The sequence below is a fragment of the Ranitomeya variabilis genome, chromosome 4 (assembly GCF_051348905.1).
Source record: "Ranitomeya variabilis isolate aRanVar5 chromosome 4, aRanVar5.hap1, whole genome shotgun sequence".
Lineage (NCBI taxonomy): Eukaryota > Metazoa > Chordata > Amphibia > Anura > Dendrobatidae > Ranitomeya > Ranitomeya variabilis.
This window is the reverse complement of record NC_135235.1, coordinates 235,784,969-235,810,672: the sequence shown is the minus strand read 5'-3', so window position 1 is coordinate 235,810,672 and position 25,704 is coordinate 235,784,969. Positions and strand designations below refer to the sequence as shown.

At 45.4% G+C, this 25,704-nt stretch overlaps 1 protein-coding gene across 1 annotated transcript in view; it reads left to right on the top strand.

Moving 5' to 3' along the window:
• The first annotated feature begins 5,361 nt into the window (after positions 1–5,361).
• Positions 5,362–25,704, top strand: part of LOC143767816 (uncharacterized) — a 32,023-nt gene continuing 11,680 nt past the window's right edge. The window contains exons 1-2 of the mRNA XM_077256337.1: positions 5,362–5,403; positions 5,690–5,912. Coding sequence (XP_077112452.1) covers positions 5,362–5,403; positions 5,690–5,912 — 265 coding nt within the window. The remainder of the gene's footprint in view (positions 5,404–5,689; positions 5,913–25,704) is intronic.

Sequence of the window (25,704 nt, the reverse complement as noted above, 5' to 3'; positions counted from 1 at the left end):
TTTTCAGTCTGCGTTTGTAATTTCCCTCTCCTCTCACAGTCAATATTTGTGGGGGGCTGCCTTTCCTTTGGGAATTTTCTCTGAGGCAAGATAGTATTCCTGTTTCTTTCTTTAGGTGTAATTAGTCCTCCGGCCGTGACGAGGTGTCTAGGGAGTGACAGGAACATCCCACGGCTACTTATAGTTGATGTGTTAAGTTCAGGGTCTGCGGTCAGTATAGAGGCCACCTACTCCAGAGCTCGTCCATGCTGCTCCTAGGCCACCAGTTCATAACAGTACAACTGGCCAACAATGAGTTAACCGCATCTCAAAAGAAGGGAAAGAAAGTGCTGAGCCATTTTTTTTCTGTACTCTGTTGTGTTTTTTTTTTCCCTCTTCACTTCTGGGTGGCTCAGGAGTTAGGCGTTGACATGGATGTTCAGGGACTTGCTTCTCGGGTGGATCAACTTGCTGCTAGAGTACAGGGTATTTCTTATTATATCGTGCAGACTCCTGTTTTAGAGCCTAGAATTCCTACCCCCGATCTGTTCTTCGGGGACAGGTCCAAATTTTTGAGCTTTAAAAATAACTGTAAACTGTTTTTTGCTCTTAAGCCCCGTTCCTCTGGTGATCCCATCCAGCAGGTAAAAATTGTCATTTCTCTGTTGCACGGTGACCCGCAGGATTGGGCATTTTCCCTGGAATCTGAGAATCCGGCCATGCTTAATGTAGACACCTTTTTTCAGGCACTTGGGTTATTGTATGATGAACCTAACTCTGTAGAGCATGCTGAGAAAACACTTTTGGCCCTGTGTCAGGGTCAAGAAGCGGCAGAGTCATATTGCCAGAAATTCAGAAAATGGTCTGTGCTTACTAAGTGGAATGAGGATGCTTTGGCGGCAAATTTCAGAAAGGGTCTTTCTGAATCTGTTAAAGATGTTATGGTGGGGTTCCCCACGCCTGCAGGTCTGAGTGATTCTATGTCTCTGGCCATTCAAATTGATCGGCGCTTGCGTGAGCACAGAGTTGTGCACACTATGGCGTTGTCTTCCGAGCGGAGTCCTGAGCCTATGCAGTGTGATAGGATTGTGTCTAGAGCGGGACGCCAAGGATTCAGACGTCAGAATAGGTTGTGCTTTTACTGTGGCGATTCTGCTCATGTTATTTCTGATTGCCCTAAGCGTGCCAAGAGAATCGCTAATTCCGTTACTATCAGTACTGTACAACCTAAATTTCTGTTATCTGTGACCCTGATCTGCTCATTATCGTCATTCTCTGTCATGGCATTTGTGGATTCAGGTGCCGCTTTAAATTTAATGGACTTAGAATTTGCCAGACGTTGTGGTTTTTCCTTACAGCCTTTGCGGAGTCCTATCCCTTTGAGGGGGATTGATGCTACACCATTGGCTAAAAATAAACCTCAGTTTTGGACACAGTTAACCATGTGCATGGCGCCAGCCCATCAGGAAGATTGTCGCTTCCTGGTGTTGCATAATTTGCATGATGCTGTCGTGCTGGGGTTTCCATGGTTACAGGTACATAATCCGGTGTTGGATTGGAAATCTATGTCTGTGACTAGTTGGGGTTGTCAGGGGGTTCACGATGACGTTCCTCTGATGTCAATTTCCTCCTCCCCCTCTTCTGAAATTCCTGAGTTTCTGTCAGATTTCCAGGATGTTTTTGATGAGCCCAAGTCCAGTTCCCTTCCACCGCATAGGGACTGTGATTGTGCTATTGATTTGATTCCAGGCTGTAAGTTTCCTAAGGGCCGACTTTTCAACCTGTCTGTGCCTGAACATGCCGCCATGCGGAGCTATGTAAGGGAGTCTTTGGAGAAGGGGCATATTCGGCCATCTTCTCCATTAGGAACAGGTTTTTTTTTTTGTTGCCAAGAAGGATGGCTCCTTGAGACCCTGTATTGATTATCGCCTCTTGAATAAGATCACGGTCAAATTCCAATACCCTTTGCCTTTGCTTTCTGATTTGTTTGCCAGAATTAAGGGGGCTAGTTGGTTTACTAAGATTGACCTTCGAGGGGCATATAATCTGGTTCGTATTAAGCAGGGTGACGAATGGAAAACTGCGTTTAATACGCCCGAGGGCCATTTTGAGTATCTTGTGATGCCATTCGGACTCTCTAATGCCCCATCTGTGTTTCAGTCCTTCATGCATGATATTTTTCGGAATTATCTTGATAAATTCATGATTGTATATTTGGATGATATTTTGATTTTTTCAGATGATTGGGAGTCTCATGTGAAACAAGTTAGGATGGTATTTCAGGTCCTTCGTGACAATGCCTTGTTTGTGAAGGGGTCTAAGTGCCTCTTTGGAGCACAGAAGGTTTCTTTTTTGGGCTTCATTTTTTCTCCATCATCTATAGAAATGGATCCGGCTAAGGTTCAGGCCATTCATGATTGGATCCAGCCCACATCCGTGAAGAGCCTTCAGAAATTTTTGGGCTTTGCTAATTTTTATTGATGTTTCATTGCCAACTTCTCCAGTGTGGATAAACCCCTGACCGATTTGACGAGGCACGGCGCTGATGTAGCTAATTGGTCCTCTGAGGCCGTTTCTGCCTTTCAGGAGCTTAAACGCCGATTTACTTCTGCCCCTGTGTTGCGTCAGCTGGATGTTTCTCTTCCTTTTCAGGTTGAGGTTGACGCTTCTGAGATTGGGGCAGGGGCCGTTTTGTCTCAGAGGAATTCTGATGGTTCCTTGATGAAACCGTGTGCCTTCTTTTCTCGAAAGTTTTCGCCTGCGGAACGCAATTATGATGTCGGCAATCGTGAGTTGTTGGCTATGAAGTGGGCATTTGAGGAGTGGCGACATTGGCTTGAGGGGGCCAAGCACCGTATTGTGGTCTTGACCGATCATAAGAATCTGATTTACCTCGAGTCTGCCAAACGGCTGAATCCTAGACAGGCCCGATGGTCCCTGTTTTTCTCGTATCTTCCAGGTTCTAAGAATGTTAAGGCTGATGCCCTCTCTAGGAGTTTCTTGCCTGATTCCCCTGGGATTCTTGAACCGGTTGGTATTCTTAAGGAGGGGGTGATTCTTTCTGCCATCTCCCCTGATTTGCGACGGGCTCTTCAGGAGTTTCAGGCTGATAAACCTGATCGCTGTCCAGCGGGGAAACTGTTTGTTCCTGACAGATGGACTAGTAAAGTGATTTCTGAGGTTCACTGTTCTGTGTTGGCTGGCCATCCTGGGATTTTTGGTACCAGAGATTTGGTTAGTAGGTCCTTTTGGTGGCCTTCTTTGTCACGGGATGTGCGTTCTTTTGTGCAGTCCTGTGGGACTTGTGCGCGGGCCAAACCTTGCTGCTCCCGCGCCAGTGGGTTGCTTTTGCCTTTGCCGGTCCCTGAGAGGCCTTGGATGCATATTTCTATGGATTTTATTTCGGATCTTCCTGTTTCCCAGAGGATGTCTGTTATCTGGGTGGTCTGTGACCGGTTTTCTAAGATGGTTCATTTGGTACCTTTGCCTAAGTTGCCTTCCTCTTCTGAGTTGGTTCCGTTGTTTTTTCAGTATGTGGTTCGTTTGCATGGCATTCCGGAGAATATTGTGTCCGATAGAGGTTCCCAGTTTGTTTCTAGGTTTTGGCGGTCTTTTTGTGCTAAGCTGGGCATTGATTTGTCTTTTTCTTCCGCATTTCATCCTCAGACAAATGGGCAAATCGAGCGAACTAACCAGACTTTGGAAACTTATTTGAGATGCTTTGTGTCTGCCGATCAGGATGATTGGGTGGCTTTCTTGCCATTAGCCGAGTTTGCCCTTAATAATCGGGCTAGTTCTGCTAGCTTGGTGTCACCATTCTTTTGTAATTCTGGGTTTCATCCTCGTTTTTCTTCAGGGCAGGTTGAGTCTTCTGATTGTCCTGGGGTGGACTCTGTGGTTGACAGGTTGCAGCAGATTTGGGCTCATGTTGTGGACAATTTGGTGTTGTCTCAGGAGGAGGCTCAGCGTTTTGCCAACCGTCGTCGGCGTGTGGGTTCCCGGCTTCAGGTTGGGGATTTGGTCTGGTTGTCTTCTCGTCATGTTCCTATGAAGGTTTCTTCTCCGAAGTTCAAGCCTCGGTTTATTGGTCCTTATAGGATTTCTGAGATTATCAATCCAGTGTCTTTTCGTTTGGCCCTTCCAGCCTCTTTTTCCATCCATAATGTTTTTCATAGATCTTTGTTGCAGAAATATGTGGTGCCCGTGGTTCCCTCTGTTGATCCTCCTGCCCCGGTGTTGATTGATGGGGAGTTGGAGTATGTTGTGGAGAAGATCTTGGATTCTCGTTTTTCTAGACGGAGGCTTCAGTATCTTGTCAAGTGGAAGGGTTATGGCCAGGAGGATAATTCTTGGGTTGTTGCCTCCGATGTTCATGCTGACGATTTGGTTCGTGCCTTCCATTTGGCTCGTCCGGATCGGCCTGGGGGCTCTGGTGAGGGTTCGGTGACCCCTCCTCAAGGGGGGGGTACTGTTGTGAATTCTGTTGTGGGTTCTGCTCTTAGGCTCCCTCCGGTGGTTATAAGTGGTAGTGCTGCTGTTTGTCCTTCACAACAGTCATCAGCTGCTTCCACTTTGGACGGGGCTATTTAGTCTGGCTCCTTCCTTTAGTGAGTGCCAGTTGTCCATTGTTTTCTAGGGATCCACATCTCTGCTTGGTTTCTCCTTCTGGATTGTCCAAATCATCAAAGATAAGTCCTGGCTCTGTTTTTGCAGTCCACATGCGGTGGACTTAATAGTTCTGTGAATTGCTATGTTTTTTCTTGTCCAGCTTTGTCTGTGTTAAGATTTACTCAGCCAAGTTGGAAGCTCTGGAGTCACAGAGTTACCCTCCATGCCTTTAGTTAGGTGTGGAGATTTTTGTATTCTCTGTGGTGGATTTTGTAGTATTTTTTATACTGACCGCACAGTACTCTTTCCTGTCTTTTCTTTCTAGGTAGCGTGGCCTCCTTTGCTAAATTCTGTTTTCAGTCTGCGTTTGTAATTTCCCTCTCCTCTCACAGTCAATATTTGTGGGGGGCTGCCTTTCCTTTGGGAATTTTCTCTGAGGCAAGATAGTATTCCTGTTTCTTTCTTTAGGTGTAATTAGTCCTCCGGCCGTGACTAGGTGTCTAGGGAGTGACAGGAACATCCCACGGTTACTTATAGTTGATGTGTTAAGTTCAGGGTCTGCGGTCAGTATAGAGGCCACCTACTCCAGAGCTCGTCCATGCTGCTCCTAGGCCACCAGTTCATAACACCCCCCCTCACATCGTCAGCCACCTGAGGTGATTTTTTTTCTCTTCATAATTTTTTTTGGGTACATCTCTGGTAACATATGTTTTTGAACCCTATATGTATTTATTCTGTTTTCACAGGAAGAAGCAGAGGGGCTTCCAGAAGGAGATGGGCAGGGTGGAGAAAGGAGAGGAGCGGAAGCGCATAGTGGTAGTTTTGCAGAGACAGATCCTCACATAAAACACACTACACCCAACACAAACATTCAGCACAGCACACACACAGTACATATGCCTCCATCCAAGCACATAATTTATTTATTTATTTATTTTATTAGTCTTCACAATCCGGGGCTCAACGTAGAGTTCCTCAAAGCACCTCCCATAGTCGTCGGAATGCTAATCGCGGCGGTCACCGAAGAGTAAGTTCCTTTTTGGTTTGGTGTTTAGTAAACTGTAAAATTCATGTGGTATAATCTTTCCCTTTTTATTCTCAGTTATTTGTTAAGGCTTCACAGCGTGCTCCCGAACAGTCTGAGGAAGAGGAGGGCATTGATGTGGACACCCTCATTCAAGCGGTCCAAAGTCGGGAGCCGCTGTGGAACATGTCGGACCGCCGCCATGCTGACCAGTTCGTCACCCGACGGCTATGGGAGGAAGTGTGCAGTGCTGTTCTGGATAACTGGGAGGAACTCGACGCTGGGGCCCAGGATCTAGCGCGTAAGTATTCACACTTCATTAACTTGTGTTAGCATGATTTTGTCATGTCGGACGCTGTTCATACTAGGGCGTTCGACAGACAGCGGTAATTCCGCTTTTGTCCACTATGCGCTCAGTGGCGTCGGCTAGATTTTGTCTAGCTGGTCCGGGGTTAATTTAGCTGGTGCTAGGATTGGAAGCTGGGTCACGCCCACTGCCTTTAAATTGTTCTTCTGAACATTGGGCGTCGCCGATTATAGCTTCTGTCTTGTGCTTGGTTATCTCGGTCTGGAGTGGTGGTCTAGGAAAAGGAGTATCGTATCAGGTGGTGTATATTTCCCTTTGTCATATTTTCCTCCTTCCTATATTTGTATTTGTTTTGCCCTGTGCATTTATTGTGTATTCCTAAGTGACTGTGGCGTGGTTTATATTTTCCGTTATCCTTGTCTGTGCTAACTGTGGGTATTGGTTAGTGGTCTCTTCACTGGGTGGTGGGTGGAGATTTCAGCCTAGGGTTGAAACAGGAGACAGGGTGAGTCTTGTTGTCCGCATTGATCGCCGTTTGCGTCAGGGGGAGCCTGAGACGCCGCCTACGGGAGAAGGTGTAGGTTCACGTGAGGTTGCTGCAGGTGAGCCCACGGAGCCTGTGCAAATCTCAGGGGTGTCACATGTTAAGCATCGAGCCCCTGTGCTCAAGAAGCAGGGAGCCTGTTTTTACTGTGGTAAAACTGGTCATTTTGTTAACATTTGTCCTCTGCTGTCTATGGAAAAACGCAACGGCGGAAAACTTTTAAGCTCAGAGGGTGTGGAGGAGACCAATCTGAGCTTATGCATATCCTCCATGGTGGTTTCTCAATGCATGCTCCCTGCCAAAGTTATTATCGCTGGCAGAGAGCTGCCAATCACTGTTTTTGTGGATAGTGGTTCTGCCACAAATCTCATTGATGAGGAGTTTGCGCGCACAGCAGGTTTTAGGATTGAAAAACTGCCTCATCCTATCTGCGTGGTCACCATCAATGCAGCTCCTCTCTCACAGGGGGAGATTACTGAGTTTGTGGCTGAGGTGAAACTCCACATTGGGGTTCTACATTTCGAGCAGGTTACATGTAAGGTGCTCAGGAATCTTCCTGCACAGGTGGTTTTGGGTTTCCCATGGTTGTCTATGCACAACCCGGTTATCGATTGGAAAACTCAGGACATAATTCAGTGGAGCGAATTCTGCCAGGAGAATTGCCTGGCCACATGTGTGTCTGCTGTGACTTCAAGCGTTCCTGAGTCACTTCTGGATTTTGCGGATGTGTTCTCTGAGAAGGGTTGTTCAGAGTTGCCACCACATCGCTCCTATGACTGTACTATCAGGTTTAAACCAGGGGCCAAATTGCCTAAAGCAAGGATGTTTAACATCTCTGGTCCGGAGAGACAAGCGTTAAAGGATTACATTGCTGACAGTTTGAGCAAAGGGCACATCAGGCCTTCGTCCTCGCCTGTGGCAGCGGGGTTCTTCTTCGTTAAGAAGAAAAATGGCGGACTACGCCCGTGTCTGGATTTCAGGGAGTTGAACCAGATTACGGTTCGTGATCCATACCCTATGCCTCTGATACCAGATTTGTTCAACCAGGTGGCAGGTGCTAAGTGGTTTACCAAGCTTGACCTCAGGGGGGCGTATAACCTCATAAGAGTCCGTCAAGGTGATGAGTGGAAGACGGCTTTTAATACCCCTGAGGGTCATTTTGAAAATTTGGTGATGCCATTTGGGTTGACAAACGCACCAGCAGTGTTCCAACATTTCATAAATAATGTGTTCTCGCATGTTTTGGGGAAATTCGTTATTGTATACCTGGATGACATTCTCATATATTTTTGCGACCGTGATACTCATTTAGATCATGTCAGGCAGGTGTTACAGCTTCTCCGTGAGAATAAGCTCTATGCAAAACTTGAGAAATGTGTATTTTCGGTTTAGGAGTTGCCTTTTTTGGGTTATATTGTGTCAGCTTCTGGGTTTAAAATGGACGCCGCTAAGGTGCAAGCGGTGTTGCGTTGGGAACGGCCTGATAACCTAAAAGCACTTCAGCGGTTCCTTGGGTTTTCTAACTACTATAGGAAGTTTATCAAGGATTTTTCTATCATTGCTAAACCGCTAACAGACATGACTAAAAAGGGTACCAATTTCTGTTTGGCCTGAGGTCGCTGAACGCGCATTTGAATTTCTTAAGAACAGTTTTGTTTCGGCCCCCATTCTTGTGCAGCCAGATGTATCGAAACCTTTTGTTGTGGAAGTCAGGGGCGGACTGGCCCGGGTTGCAGGAATGCATATGCCCCCCGGGCCGGTGCCTGAGCAGCTGCACAGGGCCGCTGGAGGACCGGCAGCGATTTTAATATATAGCGCATCTCGCCAGCCGGCCCTTTAAATCTTGTCAGTCAGGTCCTGTGTGCGCACATTGCCCGCGCTGAGAAGTGCCGCGGCGGCCCGGGTTAGTGCACGAGCACGGCCGCATTGCTAGTTCCTGCGCGTGCTCGTCTGCTGCCTGTGCCAGCGCGGGCAAGCAGGAGACCACGCGCGCACATGGAGAGATTTGAAAAGTCCGGCGCGCATAGAGGGCGCCTCCACCTGACTGTGTGTGTGACGCTGGCCGGCCTGTACCAGCGTCAGAGAAGACTGTTCTCCTCACCAATGCCTGGGATCCTCTTCACCGCCTATGCTGGACAGGACCCGACCCACTTTCAGCTCTTCATCCTCCCGACCTCCCCCCCCCCCATCTCAGGGACCTGGGTGAGTCCCAAGATGATTTTTTTTAATGTATATACAGCAGTTGCACCTATATAATGTGTATAGACTGCTATATATACATTATATAGGTGATGCTGCTGTGTATAATCACTATACCACCTATATGATGTATGTATAGCAGTCTATATCTTATATAGGTGACACTGCTACTGATGAGTATATACCTTATATAGGAGACACTGCGGGGTGTGTGTGTATGTGTATATATATATATGTACATGTATACACAGCAGTATCACCTATATAACGTATATACATCAGTAGCAGTATTGCCTATATAAGATATAGACTGCTATACGTACATTATATAGGTTGTATAGTGATTATATACAGCAGTATCACCTATATAATGTGTATAGGCTGCTATATATACATTATATAGGTGATACTGCTGTATATAATCACTATACCACCTATATAATGTATGTATAGCAGTCTATATCTTAAATAGGTGAGACAGCTACTGATGTGTATATACCTTATATAGGTGACACTGCGGGGGGGGGGGTGTACAGGTCCTTCTCAAAAAATTAGCATATAGTGTTAAATTTCATTATTTACCATAATGTAATGATTACAATTAAACTTTCATATACTATAGATTCATTATCCACCAACTGAAATTTGTCAGGTCTTTTATTGTTTTAATACTGATGATTTTGGCATACAACTCCTGATAACCCAAAAAACCTGTCTCAATAAATTAGCATATCAAGAAAAGGTTCTCTAAATGACCTATTACCCTAATCTTCTGAATCAACTAATTAACTCTAAACACATGCAAAAGATACCTGAGGCTTTTAAAAACTCCCTGCCTGGTTCATTACTCAAAACCCCCATCATGGGTAAGACTAGCGACCTGACAGATGTCAAGAAGGCCATCATTGACACCCTCAAGCAAGAGGGTAAGACCCAAAAAGAAATTTCTCAACAAATAGGCTGTTCCCAGAGTGCTGTATCAAGGCACCTCAATGGTAAGTCTGTTGGAAGGAAACAATGTGGCAGAAAACGCTGTACAACGAGAAGAGGTGACCGGAACCTGAGGAAGCAGTGGACTGAGTCTGGTGTGGAAACATCCAGAGCCACCGTGCACAGGCGTGTGCAGGAAATGGGCTACAGGTGCCGCATTCCCCAGGTAAAGCCACTTTTGAACCATAAACAGCGGCAGAAGCGCCTGACCTGGGCTACAGAGAAGCAGCACTGGACTGTTGCTAAGTGGTCCCAAGTACTTTTTTCTGATGAAAGCAAATTTTGCATGTCATTCGGAAATCAAGGTGCCAGAGTCTGGAGGAAGACTGGGGAGAAGGAAATGCCAAAATGCCTGAAGTCCAGTGTCAAGTACCCACAGTCAGTGATGGTGTGGGGTGCCATGTCAGCTGCTGGTGCTGGTCCACTGTGTTTCATCAAGGGCAGGGTCAATGCAGCTAGCTATCAGGAGATTTTGGAGCACTTCATGCTTCCATTGGCTGAAATGCTTTATGGAGATGAAGATTTCATTTTTCAGCACGACCTGGCACCTGCTCACAGTGCCAAAACCACTGGTAAATGGTTTACTGACCATGGTATTACTGTGCTCAATTGGCCAGCCAACTCTCCTGACCTGAACCCCATAGAGAATCTGTGGGATATTGTGAAGAGAAAGTTGAGAGACGCAAGACCCAACACTCTGGATGAGCTTAAGGCCGCTATTGAAGCATCCTGGGCCTCCATAACATCTCAGCAGTGTCACAGGCTGATTGCCTCCATGCCACGCCGCATTGAAGCAGTCATTTCTGCCAAAGGATTCCCGACCAAGTATTGAGTGCATAACTGAACATTATTATTTGATGGTTTTTTTGTTTGGTATTAAAAAACACTTTTATTTGATTGGTCGGGTGAAATATGCTAATTTATTGAGACAGGTTTTTGGGGTTATCAGGAGTTGTATGCCAAAATCATCAGTATTAAAACAATAAAAGACCTGACAAATTTCAGTTGGTGGATAATGAATCTATAGTATATGAAAGTTTAATTGTAATCATTACATTATGGTAAATAATGAAATTTAACACTATATGCTAATTTTTTGAGAAGGACCTGTATATATCACACCACTGTATACACAGCAGTATCACCTATATAACGTATACACACATCAGTAGCAGTATTGCCCATATAAGATACAGACTGCTATACATACATTATATAGGTGATACTGGCTGCTACTCCTGTATATAATCACAGTATCACCTATATAATGTATATACGGTAGGCTATATACATTATATAGGCAATACTGCTACTGATGTGTATATACGTTATATAGGTGATACTGCTGAGTATATACTGTATCGTTATATAGGCGATACTGGTGTGTGTATATATATACACACACACACGTACATATACACTCACCGGCCACTTTATTAGGTACACCATGCTAGTAACGGGTTGGACCCCCTTTTGCCTTCAGAACTGCCTCAATTCTTCGTGGCATAGATTCAACAAGGTGCTGGAAGCATTCCTCAGAGATTTTGGTCCATATTGACATGATGGCATCACACAGTTGCCGCAGTTTGTCCCACCACCAGCCTGAACCATTGATACAAGGCAGGATGGATCCATGCTTTCATGTTGTTTATGCCAAATTCTGACCCTACCATCCGAATGTCGCAGCAGAAATCGAGACTCATCAGACCAAGCAACGTTTTTCCAATCTTCTACTGTCCAATTTCGATGAGCTTGTGCAAATTGTAGCCTCAGTTTCCTGTTCTTAGCTGAAAGGAGTGGTACCCGGTGTGGTCTTCTGCTGCTGTAGCCCATCTGCCTCAAAGTTCGACGCACTGTGCGTTCAGAGATGCTCTTAGGCCTACCTTGGTTGTAACGGGTGGCGATTTGAGTCACTGTTGCCTTTCTATCAGCTCGAACCAGTCTGCCCATTCTCCTCTGACCTCTGGCATCAACAAGGCATTTCCGCCCACAGAACTGCCGCTCACTGGATTTTTTTTCTTTTTCGGACCATTCTCTGTAAACCCTAGAGATGGTTGTGCATGAAAATCCCAGTAGATCAGCAGTTTCTGAAATACTCAGACCAGCCCTTCTGGCACCAACAACCATGCCACGTTCAAAGGCACTCAAATCACCTTTCTTCCCCATACTGATGCTCGGTTTGAACTGCAGGAGATTGTCTTGACCATGTCTACATGCCTAAATGCACTGAGTTGCCGCCATGTGATTGGCGGATTAGAAATTAAGTGTTAACAAGAAGTTGGACAGGTGTACCTAATAAAGTGGCCAGTGAGTGTATACACAGCAGTATCACCTATATATAATGTATATACACACCAGTAGCAGCATTGCCTATATAATCTATATAGACTGCTGTATATACACTATATAGGTGATACTATCATACACAGCAGTAGCAGTATTGCCTATATAATATGTATCCAACATTTGCAGTATCACCTGTATAATGTTGACTACTGCATATACGTTATATAGGTGATACTGCTGTGTACAGTCGCACTATATATCTGTGTGTGTGTGTGTGTGTATGTGTGTATATATATATATATATATATATATATATATATATATATACAGTGGGGCAAAAAAGTATTTAGTCAGTCAGCAATAGTGCAAGTTCCACCACTTAAAAAGATGAGAGGCATCTGTAATTTACATCATAGGTAGACCTCAACTATGGGAGACAAACTGAGAAAAAAAAATCCAGAAAATCACATTGTCTGTTTTTTTATCATTTTATTTGCATTTTATGGTGGAAAATAAGTATTTGGTCAGAAACAAAATTTCATCTCAATACTTTGTAATCTATCCTTTGTTGGCAATGACAGAGGTCAAACGTTTTCTGTAAGTCTTCACAAGGTTGCCACACACTGTTGTTGGTATTTTGGCCCATTCCTCCATGCAGATCTCTAGAGCAGTGATGTTTTTGGCTTTTCGCTTGGCAACACGGACTTTCAACTCCCTCCAAAGGTTTTCTATAGGGTTGAGATCTGGAGACTGGCTAGGCCACTCCAGGACCTTGAAATGCTTCTTACGAAGCCACTCCTTCGTTGCCCTGGCGGTGTGCTTTGGATCATTGTCATGTTGAAAGACCCAGCCACGTTTCAACTTCAATGCCCTTGCTGATGGAAGGAGGTTTGCACTCAAAATCTCACGATACATGGCCCCATTCATTCTTTCATATACCCGGATCAGTCGTCCTGGCCCCTTTGCAGAGAAACAGCCCCAAAGCATGATGTTTCCACCACCATGCTTTACAGTAGGTATGGTGTTTGATGGATGCAACTCAGTATTCTTTTTCCTCCAAACACGACAAGTTGTGTTTCTACCAAACAGTTCCGGTTTGGTTTCATCAGACCATAGGACATTCTCCCAAAACTCCTCTGGATCATCCAAATGCTCTCTAGCAAACTTCAGACGGGCCTGGACATGTACTGGCTTAAGCAGTGGGACACGTCTGGCACTGCAGGATCTGAGTCCACGGTGGCGTAGTGTGTTACTTATGGTAGGCCTTGTTACATTGGTCCCAGCTCTCTGCAGTTCATTCACTAGGTCCCCCCGCGTGGTTCTGGGATTTTTGCTTACCGTTCTTGTGATCATTCTGACCCCACGGGGTGGGATTTTGCGTGGAGCCCCAGATCGAGGGAGATTATCAGTGGTCTTGTATGTCTTCCATTTTCTAATTATTGCTCCCACTGTTGATTTCTTCACTCCAAGCTGGTTGGCTATTGCAGATTCAGTCTTCCCAGCCTGGTGCAGGGCTACAATTTTGTTTCTGGTGTCCTTTGACAGCTCTTTGGTCTTCACCATAGGGGAGTTTGGAGTCAGACTATTTGAGGGTGTGCACAGGTGTCTTTTTATACTGATAATAAGTTTAAACAGGTGCCATTACTACAGGTAATGAGTGGAGGAAAGAGGAGACTCTTAAAGAAGAAGTTACAGGTCTGTGAGAGCAAGAAATCTTGATTGTTTGTTTCTGACCAAATACTTATTTTCCACCATAAAATGCAAATAAAATGATAAAAAAACAGACAATGTGATTTTCTGGATTTTTTTTTCTCAGTTTGTCTCCCATAGTTGAGGTCTACCTATGATGTAAATTACAGACGCCTCTCATCTTTTTAAGTGGTGGAACTTGCACTATTGCTGACTGACTAAATACTTTTTTGCCCCACTGTATATATAGCAGTTTCACCTAAATAATGTGTGTACAGCAGTCACAGTATCACATACAATATATAGGTGATACTACAACTATGCACATCAGTCGCAGTATCAACTATATATTGTATATACAGTAGTTTCAATGTGATATATATTCAGCAGTCGCGGTGTCTCTTATGTGATGTATGCATCATAATGTATGCATCATAATATAGTATAATGGTGTCTTAATTATAATATATTGAGAGAGAGGGAGAGATGTTTATATGGTGTAGAGATGTTTATATAGTGTGGTGCTATGTATATAGTGTGGAATTCACACTATATATACACTGCCACATCTCTACACTATATAATATTTACACCGCTCTATATTCCTTAACACGATATATAATATGCAGCTGTGTATATAATAGATTGTAGTATACTGTATATACTCGTGTATAAGCCGAGGTTTTCAGCATATTTTTTTTAGTGCTGAAAACGCCCCCCTCGGCTTATACACGAGTCATTGTCACAGAAAGACGGAGGGGGAGCAGCGGGTCATAGAGGTAGGAGCCGGCGGCTGAGGCTAAAGTCTGTGTCGCTGCTAAAGAGAAATGAATATTCACTGCGCTGGCAGTGAATATTCATTTCTCTGAGGGCAGTCTCACACGTCCAGATAATTCCAGTACCGGAGTAATCCGTGTCCGTGTGTCCGTGAGCTCACGTCGGCCATAAAGTTTAGCGCTGTCCCCTGCATCATGCTGAAGCTGCGATTCATATCCTCTCTGCAGCAGCGTTTGCTGCAGAGAAGATATGAATAATAGTGTTTAAAATAAAGATCTATGTGTCCGCCGCCCCCCCACCCCCTGTGCGCCCCCCCCGCTGGTCAGAAAATACTCACCCGCGTCCCACGTTGGCTGTCGGTGCTTCCTGGCCGGCGCCGCGGCTTCCACTGTATGCGGTCACGTGGGGCGGCCGATTACAGTCATGAATAGGCGGCTCCACCTCCCATAGGGGTGGAGCCGACTATTCATGATTTTAAATGAGCGGCCCCACGTGACCGCATACAGTAGAAGCCGCAGGGCAGAGAGGAAGGAGCGACAGCCAACGAGGGAAGCGCGTGAGTATTTTCTGACCAGCAGGGGGCGCACAGGGGGTGGGGGGGCGGCGGACACATAGATCTTTTTTTTTTTTTTTAAATTCATTTATTAATTTCAGAATAAACAAATAATGCACACATTAGCATGTATCATCATCAATTATACCATCAGATACAAAAGGTCATAGAATATCATCATATCCAGAACTTACAGAGGTGATAAACTGTGCATGTTAAATCACTAGCATCTAAAATCTACCTACTATACAACTTTAACCGTTAACATTAAACAGTAAGTCGCCAAAAGAAAAAAAAAAAAACAGAGTTGAATCCTACTCCACAAGCGATGTCCCAGAACCACAAGCCCATCCTCCCGTGCATGTATCTAATCAGCGCAGACTACAGAGTATGATGAGAGGAGTTCCATCTACCCCAGATTTTTTCGAATTTACCTGGGCATCCTCTATTTTGGTACAGTGTTTTCTCATATGGGACGACCGAGTTCACCAAATCGATCCAAGCTCTGAGAGACGGGGAGGAACCACCCATCCACCTCAGCGCCAGTATCTTCCGTGCCAAGAAGAGCGTCTCTCTAAGAAAGATCCCAGTACAGTGATCCCAGGCCTCTGCATCCCACACCCCGAATAAGCAGGTCAATGGCTCAAGTGGAACAGGGATTGACAATAAAGATGTTAATAATGTCGTGACCTCTTTCCAATAGTGCGAGATTACCGGGCACCTCCAAATCATATGGATAAAATCTGCATCTTGTGCATGACATCGCAAGCAATCTGACGAATGGAGGCGACCCATTTTAAAGAGCCGCGTTGGGGTCAAATAGGTCTGATATATAATATATAGCTGGGTCATCCTGTTATTAACTGAAGGAGAAACTTTAGGTGGAGACTCTAGAATATCTTCCCATTCCTCTCCCATTGTATCGGGAAGAAGTCTCTCCCCTTTCTTTTTAAGAGAGCTAATAGTGGATCCATCTCCCACGGACAACAAATATGTATATAAAGAGGAAATGAGTCCCTGAGGGCCTTGTGACTTGAGAATGCCTATTAGAGGTAGAGATGAGATCGCTCGACCCGCACCCACATTTCGCATATGTGATTGGAAAGCTGACCTTAGCTGTAAATAACGGAAGAATTGGGATCTTGGAATATTGTAAGTATCCCGTAATTGTTCGAAGGATACAAAAACCCCTTGGTCATGTACATTGCCCACTGAAAGAACACTGTATGAGATCCAGAACTCAGTAGATGGGTGATTTAGTAGTTCTGGGAAATAACTATTATGCCATAGTGGCATTTCAGCTATTACATCTACAAATGTGATAACTTTTTTGATCTGTCTCCATATCAATCTCGCCAGTCGAAGCAAAGGCAGCAAACGAGGAGCATTGACTCTCTCTGTTTCCAGAAATCCCAATGGGCAGTCAATCCGGGCAGAGTGAAGTAAATGGCTCTCTGAATTAGGTATAGAGTTATTAGGCATCCATTTGCTTAATGCCTTGGCCTGTCCGGCAAGATAGTACAGATAAAAGTCTGGCAAAGCCGCCCCACCCCCCCTTTTTGGTCTCTGTAAAGTAGATAGTTTAAGTTTGGGTCTAGTCTTTCCCCATATAAAGGATGTGGTTAGGGAATTTAAATTTGCGAAGAAAGACTTGGGTATTGGCACTGCACTGTGTTGGAGGCAATAATTAAGTTTGGGGAGTAATATCATTTTAATTAGATTAATGCGGCCTGCAACAGAGAGGGGGAGTTTGCTCCAGGCTATAAATTTAGATTTGACCAGGTCCAATAGTGGATAAATGTTAAGTTGTAGGTCTAGCCGACTATATTGGGACATATGAATACCCAGATACTTGAAACTGGAGACTACAGGTAACGATGAGAGGTTTTCGAGACAGGGCATCGGAGCATGAGACAGAGGCATTAGGGTAGATTTGTCCCAATTTATATAGAGACCAGAGACTTTACTAAATTTGTCGATGGTCGTTATTACTTGCGGTAACGTTTCTTCTATTTTATCCATAAATATAATCATGTCATCGGCATAAAGACCAATGGTATCCACACGATCCGCAATATTAATTCCTTTTATATCTATAGAGGACCTTATACGTATTGCTAACGCTTCTATCGCGAGGGCAAAGAGAGCCGGGGACAGAGGACATCCTTGACGGGTTCCTCTGTGCAAAGTAAAAGAATCAGAGATAGAGTTATTCACAATTACCCGTGCCCTAGGATTCCTATATAGCGTATCTATCCCTCTAATAAATTTATCCCCAAAACCGTATCTCCGTAGGCATGCGGAAAGGAAAGACCATTCAAGAGAGTCGAATGCTTTGGCTGTATCTAGTGACGCCAGTGCCCAGTTATTGTCCAATTCTAAAGAGCTATACTGAATCACTGATTGGACCCGTCTAATATTGATGGAGGTACTCTTCCCGGGCATTAAGCCAGTTTGATCTGGGTGTATAAGGTCTAGTATGATCATATTTAGTCTGGTGGCCAAGATTTTAGTGAAGATCTTATAATCTACATTCACCAATGATATGGGGCGATATGACCCACATTCCAGGGGGTCCTTTCCCTCCTTCTTAAGTACAATAATATTTGCATCGTAAAAGGTTTCAGGCATAAACTCTCCCTCCCATATACCCTGGAGCACCTTCAATAAATGTGGTGCCAGATGGCTCCGATATTTTTTATAGAACTCAGCGGGAAACCCGTCAGGTCCAGGGGCCTTCCCGGAAGCCATGTCCATTATAGCATGTTCCACTTCCTCTAGAGTAAACTCGGCCTTCATAAAGGCCTGTTGGGTTGGACTCAGTGAGGGGAATGCTATGTCTGATAAATAGTCCACACATTCAGGGATACCAAAACCACCATCAGATTTGTACAATGACTTATAGTAATTACAAAAACATTGAAGAATCTCTTCAGTTGAGGATACCAACGAACCATCAGGTGCCCGAATCTGTAATACTGTATTAGAGGTATTATGTTGGCGTACTAAAAAGGCTAGGAGTGTACTGGCCTGATTCCCCAATTCGAAATAGGATTGACGGGTAAAAAATAGTTTGCGTTTCGATTTAGTGTCTATATGTTGGGTATATAATCTTTGGGAAGTAAGCCATTCCACCCTGTTACCACTGGTCTGATTGGCCACATAGGCGGCCTCCGTATCCCTCAGTCGCCGCTCCATCTCATCATCCTCCCCCGCCATCACCCTTTTAATGTAGGAAATTGTGGAAGACAGACATCCCCGTAAGTATGCCTTTAGAGTGTCCCAGAACAGATTAAGATTCGAGGGGTCTGGGTGAGTAGAGACAAAACAGCTCAACTGATCAACCGTTCTATCACTAGAATCTATCAGCTTCAACCAGAAGGGATTCAATTTCCAAGGTATATAGTTGTTTGGCTGACCGTATTTAAATTTGAGAATGATTGGACTGTGATCTGATATCCCCCTATTACCATGTTCGATATTATCTACCCATAATGCCAGATCACTAGATCCAAATATGTAATCTATGCGAGATAGAGACTGTCTAGTTGACGAATGACAGGTATATTCTTTTATTTCAGGGTGGCGTTCCCTCCAGAAATCCAACCATCCGCTATTACTCATAAATAGCGCCAATTGAGAGGGGGATTGAGGAGAAGGTCCTCCAAACGTCCCCCCGTCTAGTCTCAATCTGTCTTTAAAATTATCCATAACCAAGTTAAAATCTCCCATACAAATAACACTAGCATTAGGATAATTTAGGGAGAAACCCATTGCCATGCGGAGAATCGATATACTAGCCGGGGGTGGGTTATAAACACATAGTATCACATATTCTCGCGTATTAATAAAGGCATGTACAAAAACAAAGCGACCTTCGGGATCACGTCGTGCTTCCCTAGCCTCCCACCTAACATTTCTATGTATCAACAGAGAGACCCCTCTGGAGTAACTGGTATGGAATGCATGAAGGGACCACTGCACCCACGGCTTTTGTATACATTTAACTGTGTCCCTGGTCAGATGTGTCTCTACAAGGGCTACAATATGGGGATGATACCTTTTAATCTGAGAGAATACCTTAATTTTCTTACGGGGGGTTTTAATACCCCGTATATTCCATGTCATAAATATAATCTCAGACCCCATATCCACGCCTAAAAAAAAGAATAACATACATCGCAATTCGGGCAGGGATCAGGAACATCACGTAGAGCACAAAATTATCATTGGCGACTAGCAACCATATCAAACAGTCAAAACTGGTGTAAAAACCCAAACAAAACAAAACTCGAACAGTGGAGGAGTACAATCTTACACTCCTACAGTCAGATAGAAAAGGGGATACCCTCACTGGAACCAGCGTCCGGTATTGTAGATTAGCTCAGCACCAATACGGAGAGCTCCAGTTTATGTTGCCATGGAGTAAGGAGAGCAGCTTAGGAGTTCGGCACACTGGACCCCTTATATGACCGCAACCATTCGGTTGCCTCCGCCAGATCAGTAAAGAACAGGGAGGAGCCTTCATGGACAATGCGGAGCCGAGCCGGATAAAGCATGCAGTAGATGATGTTCTTATCCCTGAGCTGCTTTTTAACTTCCACAAATCGGACTCGCTGCTTTTGAAGTTCCATAGAAAAGTCCGGGAAGATTGAGATAGTAGCATTATTAAATTTAATGGGGCTCCTCTGCCTCGCCAAGCGAAGGATCGCATCTCTGTCTCTGCAGTTGAGGAGACGCGCCAAGAAGGGCCGAGGTGGGGTTCCGGGGGGTAGAGGTCTCGTTGGGACCCGATGGGCCCTCTCCACGGAAAATGTTGAGGAGAATCCATCTCCCAGAGAGGTTCTAAGCCAGTCCTCTATAAATTGCTCAGGTTGCTGACCCTCCGAGCGTTCTGGTAGGCCAATAATGCGAATGTTATTGCGGCGCAGCCTGTTTTCCAGGTCATCTGCCTTTTGCTTCCAAGCATTCACAGAGCCGACGGCTTTCGAGAGCTTAGCCTGTTATGGTTCTCAATGGCAAGAGAACATAGCCCAGCATACATAGGAACTAGCTCTTGGAAGGATGGAAACTTAAACTGACCATGAACTAAACCTGCCGCACAACTAACAGTAGCCGGGTAGCGTAGCCTGCGTTTTATCCCTAGACGCCCAGCGCCGGCCGGAGGACTAACTAATCCTGGCAGAGGAAAATATAGTCCTGGCTCACCTCTAGAGAAATTTCCCCGAAAGGCAGACAGAGGCCCCCACATATATTGGCGGTGATTTAAGATGAAAATGACAAACGTAGTATGAAAATAGGTTTAGCAAAATCGAGGTCCGCTTACTAGATAGCAGGAAGACAGAAAGGGTACTTTCATGGTCAGCTGAAAACCCTATCAATACACCATCCTGAAATTACTTTAAGACTCTAGTATTAACTCATAACATCAGAGTGGCAATTTCAGATCACAAGAGCTTTCCAGACACAGAAACGAAACTGCAGCTGTGAACTGGAACAAAATGCAAAAAACAAACAAGGACAAAAGTCCGACTTAGCTGGAAGTTGTCTGGTAGCAGGAACATGCACAGAAAGGCTTCTGATTACAATGTTGACCGGCATGGAAGTGACAGAGGAGCAAGGTTAAATAGCGACTCCCACATCCTGATGGGAACAGGTGAACAGAGGGGATAATGCACACAAGTTAAATTCCACCAGTGGCCACCGGGGGAGCCCAAAATCCAATTTCACAACAGTACCCCCCCCTCAAGGAGGGGGCACCGAACCCTCACCAGAACCACCAGGGCGATCAGGATGAGCCCTATGAAAGGCACGGACCAGATCGGAGGCATGAACATCAGAGGCAGTCACCCAAGAATTATCCTCCTGACCGTATCCCTTCCATTTGACCAGATACTGGAGTTTCCGTCTGGAAACACGGGAGTCCAAGATTTTTTCCACAACGTACTCCAACTCGCCCTCAACCAACACCGGAGCAGGAGGCTCAACGGAAGGCACAACCGGTACCTCATACCTGCGCAACAATGACCGATGAAAAACATTATGAATAGAAAAAGATGCAGGGAGGTCCAAACGGAAGGACACAGGGTTAAGAATCTCCAATATCTTGTACGGGCCGATGAACCGAGGCTTAAACTTAGGAGAAGAAACCCTCATAGGGACAAAACGAGAAGACAACCACACCAAGTCCCCGACACAAAGCCGAGGACCAACCCGACGCCGGCGGTTGGCAAAAAGCTGAGTCTTCTCCTGGGACAACTTCAAATTGTCCACCACCTGCCCCCAAATCTGATGCAACCTCTCCACCACAGCATCCACTCCAGGACAATCCGAAGATTCCACCTGACCGGAGGAAAATCGAGGATGAAACCCCGAATTACAGAAAAAAGGAGACACCAAGGTGGCAGAGCTGGCCCGATTATTGAGGGCAAACTCCGCTAAAGGCAAAAAAGCAACCCAATCATCCTGATCTGCAGACACAAAACACCTCAAATATGTCTCCAAAGTCTGATTCGTCCGCTCGGTCTGGCCATTAGTCTGAGGATGGAAAGCAGACGAGAAAGACAAATCTATGCCCATCCTAGCACAGAATGCCCGCCAAAATCTAGACACGAATTGGGTTCCTCTGTCAGAAACGATATTCTCCGGAATACCATGCAAACGAACCACATTTTGAAAAAACAGAGGAACCAACTCGGAAGAAGAAGGCAACTTAGGCAGGGGAACCAAATGGACCATCTTAGAGAAACGGTCACACACCACCCAGATGACAGACATCTTCTGAGAAACAGGAAGATCCGAAATAAAATCCATCGAGATGTGCGTCCAAGGCCTCTTCGGGATAGGCAAGGGCAACAACAATCCACTAGCCCGAGAACAACAAGGCTTGGCCCGAGCACAAACGTCACAAGACTGCACAAAGCCTCGTACATCTAGTGACAGGGAAGGCCACCAGAAGGACCTTGCCACCAAATCCCTGGTACCAAAGATTCCAGGATGACCTGCCAACGCAGAAGAATGAACCTCAGAAATGACTTTACTGGTCCAATCATCAGGAACAAACAGTCTACCAGGTGGGCAACGATCAGGTCTATCCGCCTGAAAATCCTGCAAGGCCCGCCGCAGGTCTGGAGAAACGGCAGACAATATCACTCCATCCTTAAGGATACCTGTAGGTTCAGAATTACCAGGGGAGTCAGGCTCAAAACTCCTAGAAAGGGCATCCGCCTTAACATTCTTAGAACCCGGTAGGTATGACACCACAAAATTAAACCGAGAGAAAAACAACGACCAGCGCGCCTGTCTAGGATTCAGGCGTCTGGCGGACTCAAGATAAATTAAATTTTTGTGGTCGGTCAATACCACCACCTGATGTCTAGCCCCCTCAAGCCAATGACGCCACTCCTCAAAAGCCCACTTCATGGCCAAAAGCTCCCGATTCCCAATATCATAATTCCGCTCGGCGGGCGAAAATTTACGAGAAAAAAAAGCACAAGGTTTCATCACGGAGCAGTCGGAACTTCTTTGCGACAAAACCGCCCCAGCTCCGATTTCAGAAGCGTCGACCTCAACCTGAAAAGGAAGAGCAACATCAGGCTGACGCAACACAGGGGCGGAAGAAAAGCGGCGCTTAAGCTCCCGAAAGGCCTCCACAGCAGCAGGGGACCAATCAGCAACATCAGCACCCTTCTTAGTCAAATCAGTCAATGGTTTAACAACATCAGAAAAACCAGCAATAAATCGACGATAAAAGTTAGCAAAGCCCAAAAATTTCTGAAGACTCTTAAGAGAAGAGGGTTGCGTCCAATCACAAATAGCCCGAACCTTGACAGGATCCATCTCGATGGAAGAGGGGGAAAAAATGTATCCCAAGAAGGAAATCTTTTGAACCCCAAAAACGCACTTAGAACCCTTCACACACAAGGAATTAGACCGCAAAACCTGAAAAACCCTCCTGACCTGCTGGACATGAGAGTCCCAGTCATCCGAAAAAATCAGAATATCATCCAGATACACGATCATAAATTTATCCAAATAATCACGGAAAATGTCATGCATAAAGGACTGAAAGACTGAAGGGGCATTTGAAAGGCCAAAAGGCATCACCAAATACTCAAAGTGGCCCTCGGGCGTATTAAATGCGGTTTTCCACTCATCCCCCTGCTTAATTCGCACCAAATTATACGCCCCACGGAGATCTATCTTAGAGAACCACTTGGCCCCCTTTATGCGAGCAAACAAATCAGTCAGCAGTGGCAACGGATATTGATATTTAACCGTGATTTTATTCAAAAGCCGATAATCAATACACGGCCTCAAAGAGCCATCTTTCTTAGACACAAAGAAAAAACCGGCTCCTAAGGGAGATGACGAAGGACGAATATGTCCCTTTTCCAAGGACTCCTTTATATATTCTCGCATAGCAGCATGTTCAGGCACAGACAGATTAAATAAACGACCCTTAGGGTACTGTCACACAGTACCATTTTGATCGCTACGACGGTACGATTCGTGACGTTCTAGCGATATCGTTACGATATCGCAGTGTCTGACACGCAGCAGCGATCAGGGATCCTGCTGAGAATCGTACGTCGTAGCAGATCGTGTGGAACTTTCTTTCGTCGCTTGATCACCCGCTGACATCGCTGGATCGTTGTGTGTGACAGCGATCCAGCGATGTGTTCGCTTGTAACCAGGGTAAACATCGGGTAACTAAGCGCAGGGCCGCGCTTAGTAACCCGATGTTTACCGTGGTTACCAGCGTAAACGTAAAAAAACAAACAGTACATACTTACATTCCGGTGTCTGTCCTCCAGCGTCTCAGCTTCTCTCCACTGTGTGAGCGTCTGCCAGCCGGAAAGCGAGCACAGCGGTGACGTCTGACGTCACCGCTGTGCTTGCCGGCTATGGCGCTTACACAGTGGAGAGAAGCAGAACGCCGGGGACAGACACCGGTATGTAAGTATGTACTGTTTGTTTTTTTTACGTTTACGCTGGTAACCAGGGTAAACATCGGGTTACTAAGCGCGGCCCTGCGCTTAGTTACCCGATGTTTACCCTGGTTACCGGGGACTTCGGCATCGCTCCAGCGCCGTGATTGCAACGTGTGACCGCAGTCTACGACGCTGGAGCGATAATCATACGATCGCTGCGACGTCACGGATCGTGCCGTCGTAGCGATCAAAATGGTACTGTGTGACAGTACCCTTAGGGTATTTACTACCCAGAATCAAATCTATGGCACAATCGCACTCCCGGTGCGGAGGTAATGAACCAAGCTTAGGTTCTTCAAAAACGTCACGATAGTCAGACAAGAATTCAGGAATCTCAGAGGGAATAGATGACGAAATGGAAACCAAAGGTACGTCCCCATGCATCCCCTTACATCCCCAGCTTAACACAGACATAGCGTTCCAGTCGAGGACTGGGTTATGAGATTGCAGCCATGGCAATCCAAGCACCAACACATCATGTAGATTATACAGCACAAGAAAGCGAATAATCTCCTGATGATCCGGATTAATTCGCATAGTTACTTGTGTCCAGTATTGTGGTTTATTACTAGCCAATGGGGTGGAGTCAATCCCCTTCAGAGGTATAGGAGTTTCAAGAGGCTCTAAATCATACCCACAGCGTTTGGCAAAGGACCAATCCATAAGACTCAAAGCGGCGCCAGAGTCGACATAGGCATCCGCGGTAATAGATGATAAAGAACAAATCAGGGTCACAGATAGAATAAACTTAGACTGAAAAGTGCCAATTGAAACTGACTTATCAAGCTTCTTAGTACGCTTAGAGCATGCTGATATAACATGAGTTGAATCACCACAATAAAAGCACAACCCATTTTTTCGTCTAAAATTCTGCCGTTCGCTTCTGGACAGAATTCTATCACATTGCATATTCTCTGGCGTCTTCTCAGTAGACACCGCCAAATGGTGCACAGGTTTGCGCTCCCGCAGACGTCTATCGATCTGGATAGCCATTGTCATGGACTCATTCAGACCCGCAGGCACAGGGAACCCCACCATAACATCCTTAACGGCATCAGAGAGACCCTCTCTGAAATTCGCCGCCAGGGCGCACTCATTCCACTGAGTAAGCACAGACCATTTACGGAATTTTTGGCAGTATATTTCAACTTCATCTTGCCCCTGAGATAGGGACATCAAGGCTTTTTCCGCCTGAAGCTCTAAATGAGGTTCCTCATAAAGCAACCCCAAGGCCAGAAAAAACGCATCCACATTGAGCAACGCAGGATCCCCTGGAGCCAATGCAAAAGCCCAATCTTGAGGGTCGCCCCGGAGCAAGGAAATCACAATCCTGACCTGCTGAGCAGGATCTCCAGCAGAGCGAGATTTCAGGGACAAAAACAACTTGCAATTATTTTTGAAATTTTGAAAGCAAGATCTATTCCCCGAGAAAAATTCAGGCAAAGGAATTCTAGGTTCAGATATAGGAACATGAACAACAAAATCTTGTAAATTTTGAACTTTCGTGGTGAGATTATTCAAACCTGCAGCTAAACTCTGAATATCCATTTTAAACAGGTGAACACTGAGCCATTCCAGGATTAGAAGGAGAGAGAGAGAGGAAGGCTGCAATATAGGCAGACTTGCAAGTGATTCAATTGAAAGCACACTCAGAACTGAAGGAAAAAAAAAAAAAAAAAATTTTTCAGCAGACTTCTTTTTTCTCTCCTTTCTCTGCCAATTAATTTAACCCTTTGTGGGCCGGTCAAACTGTTA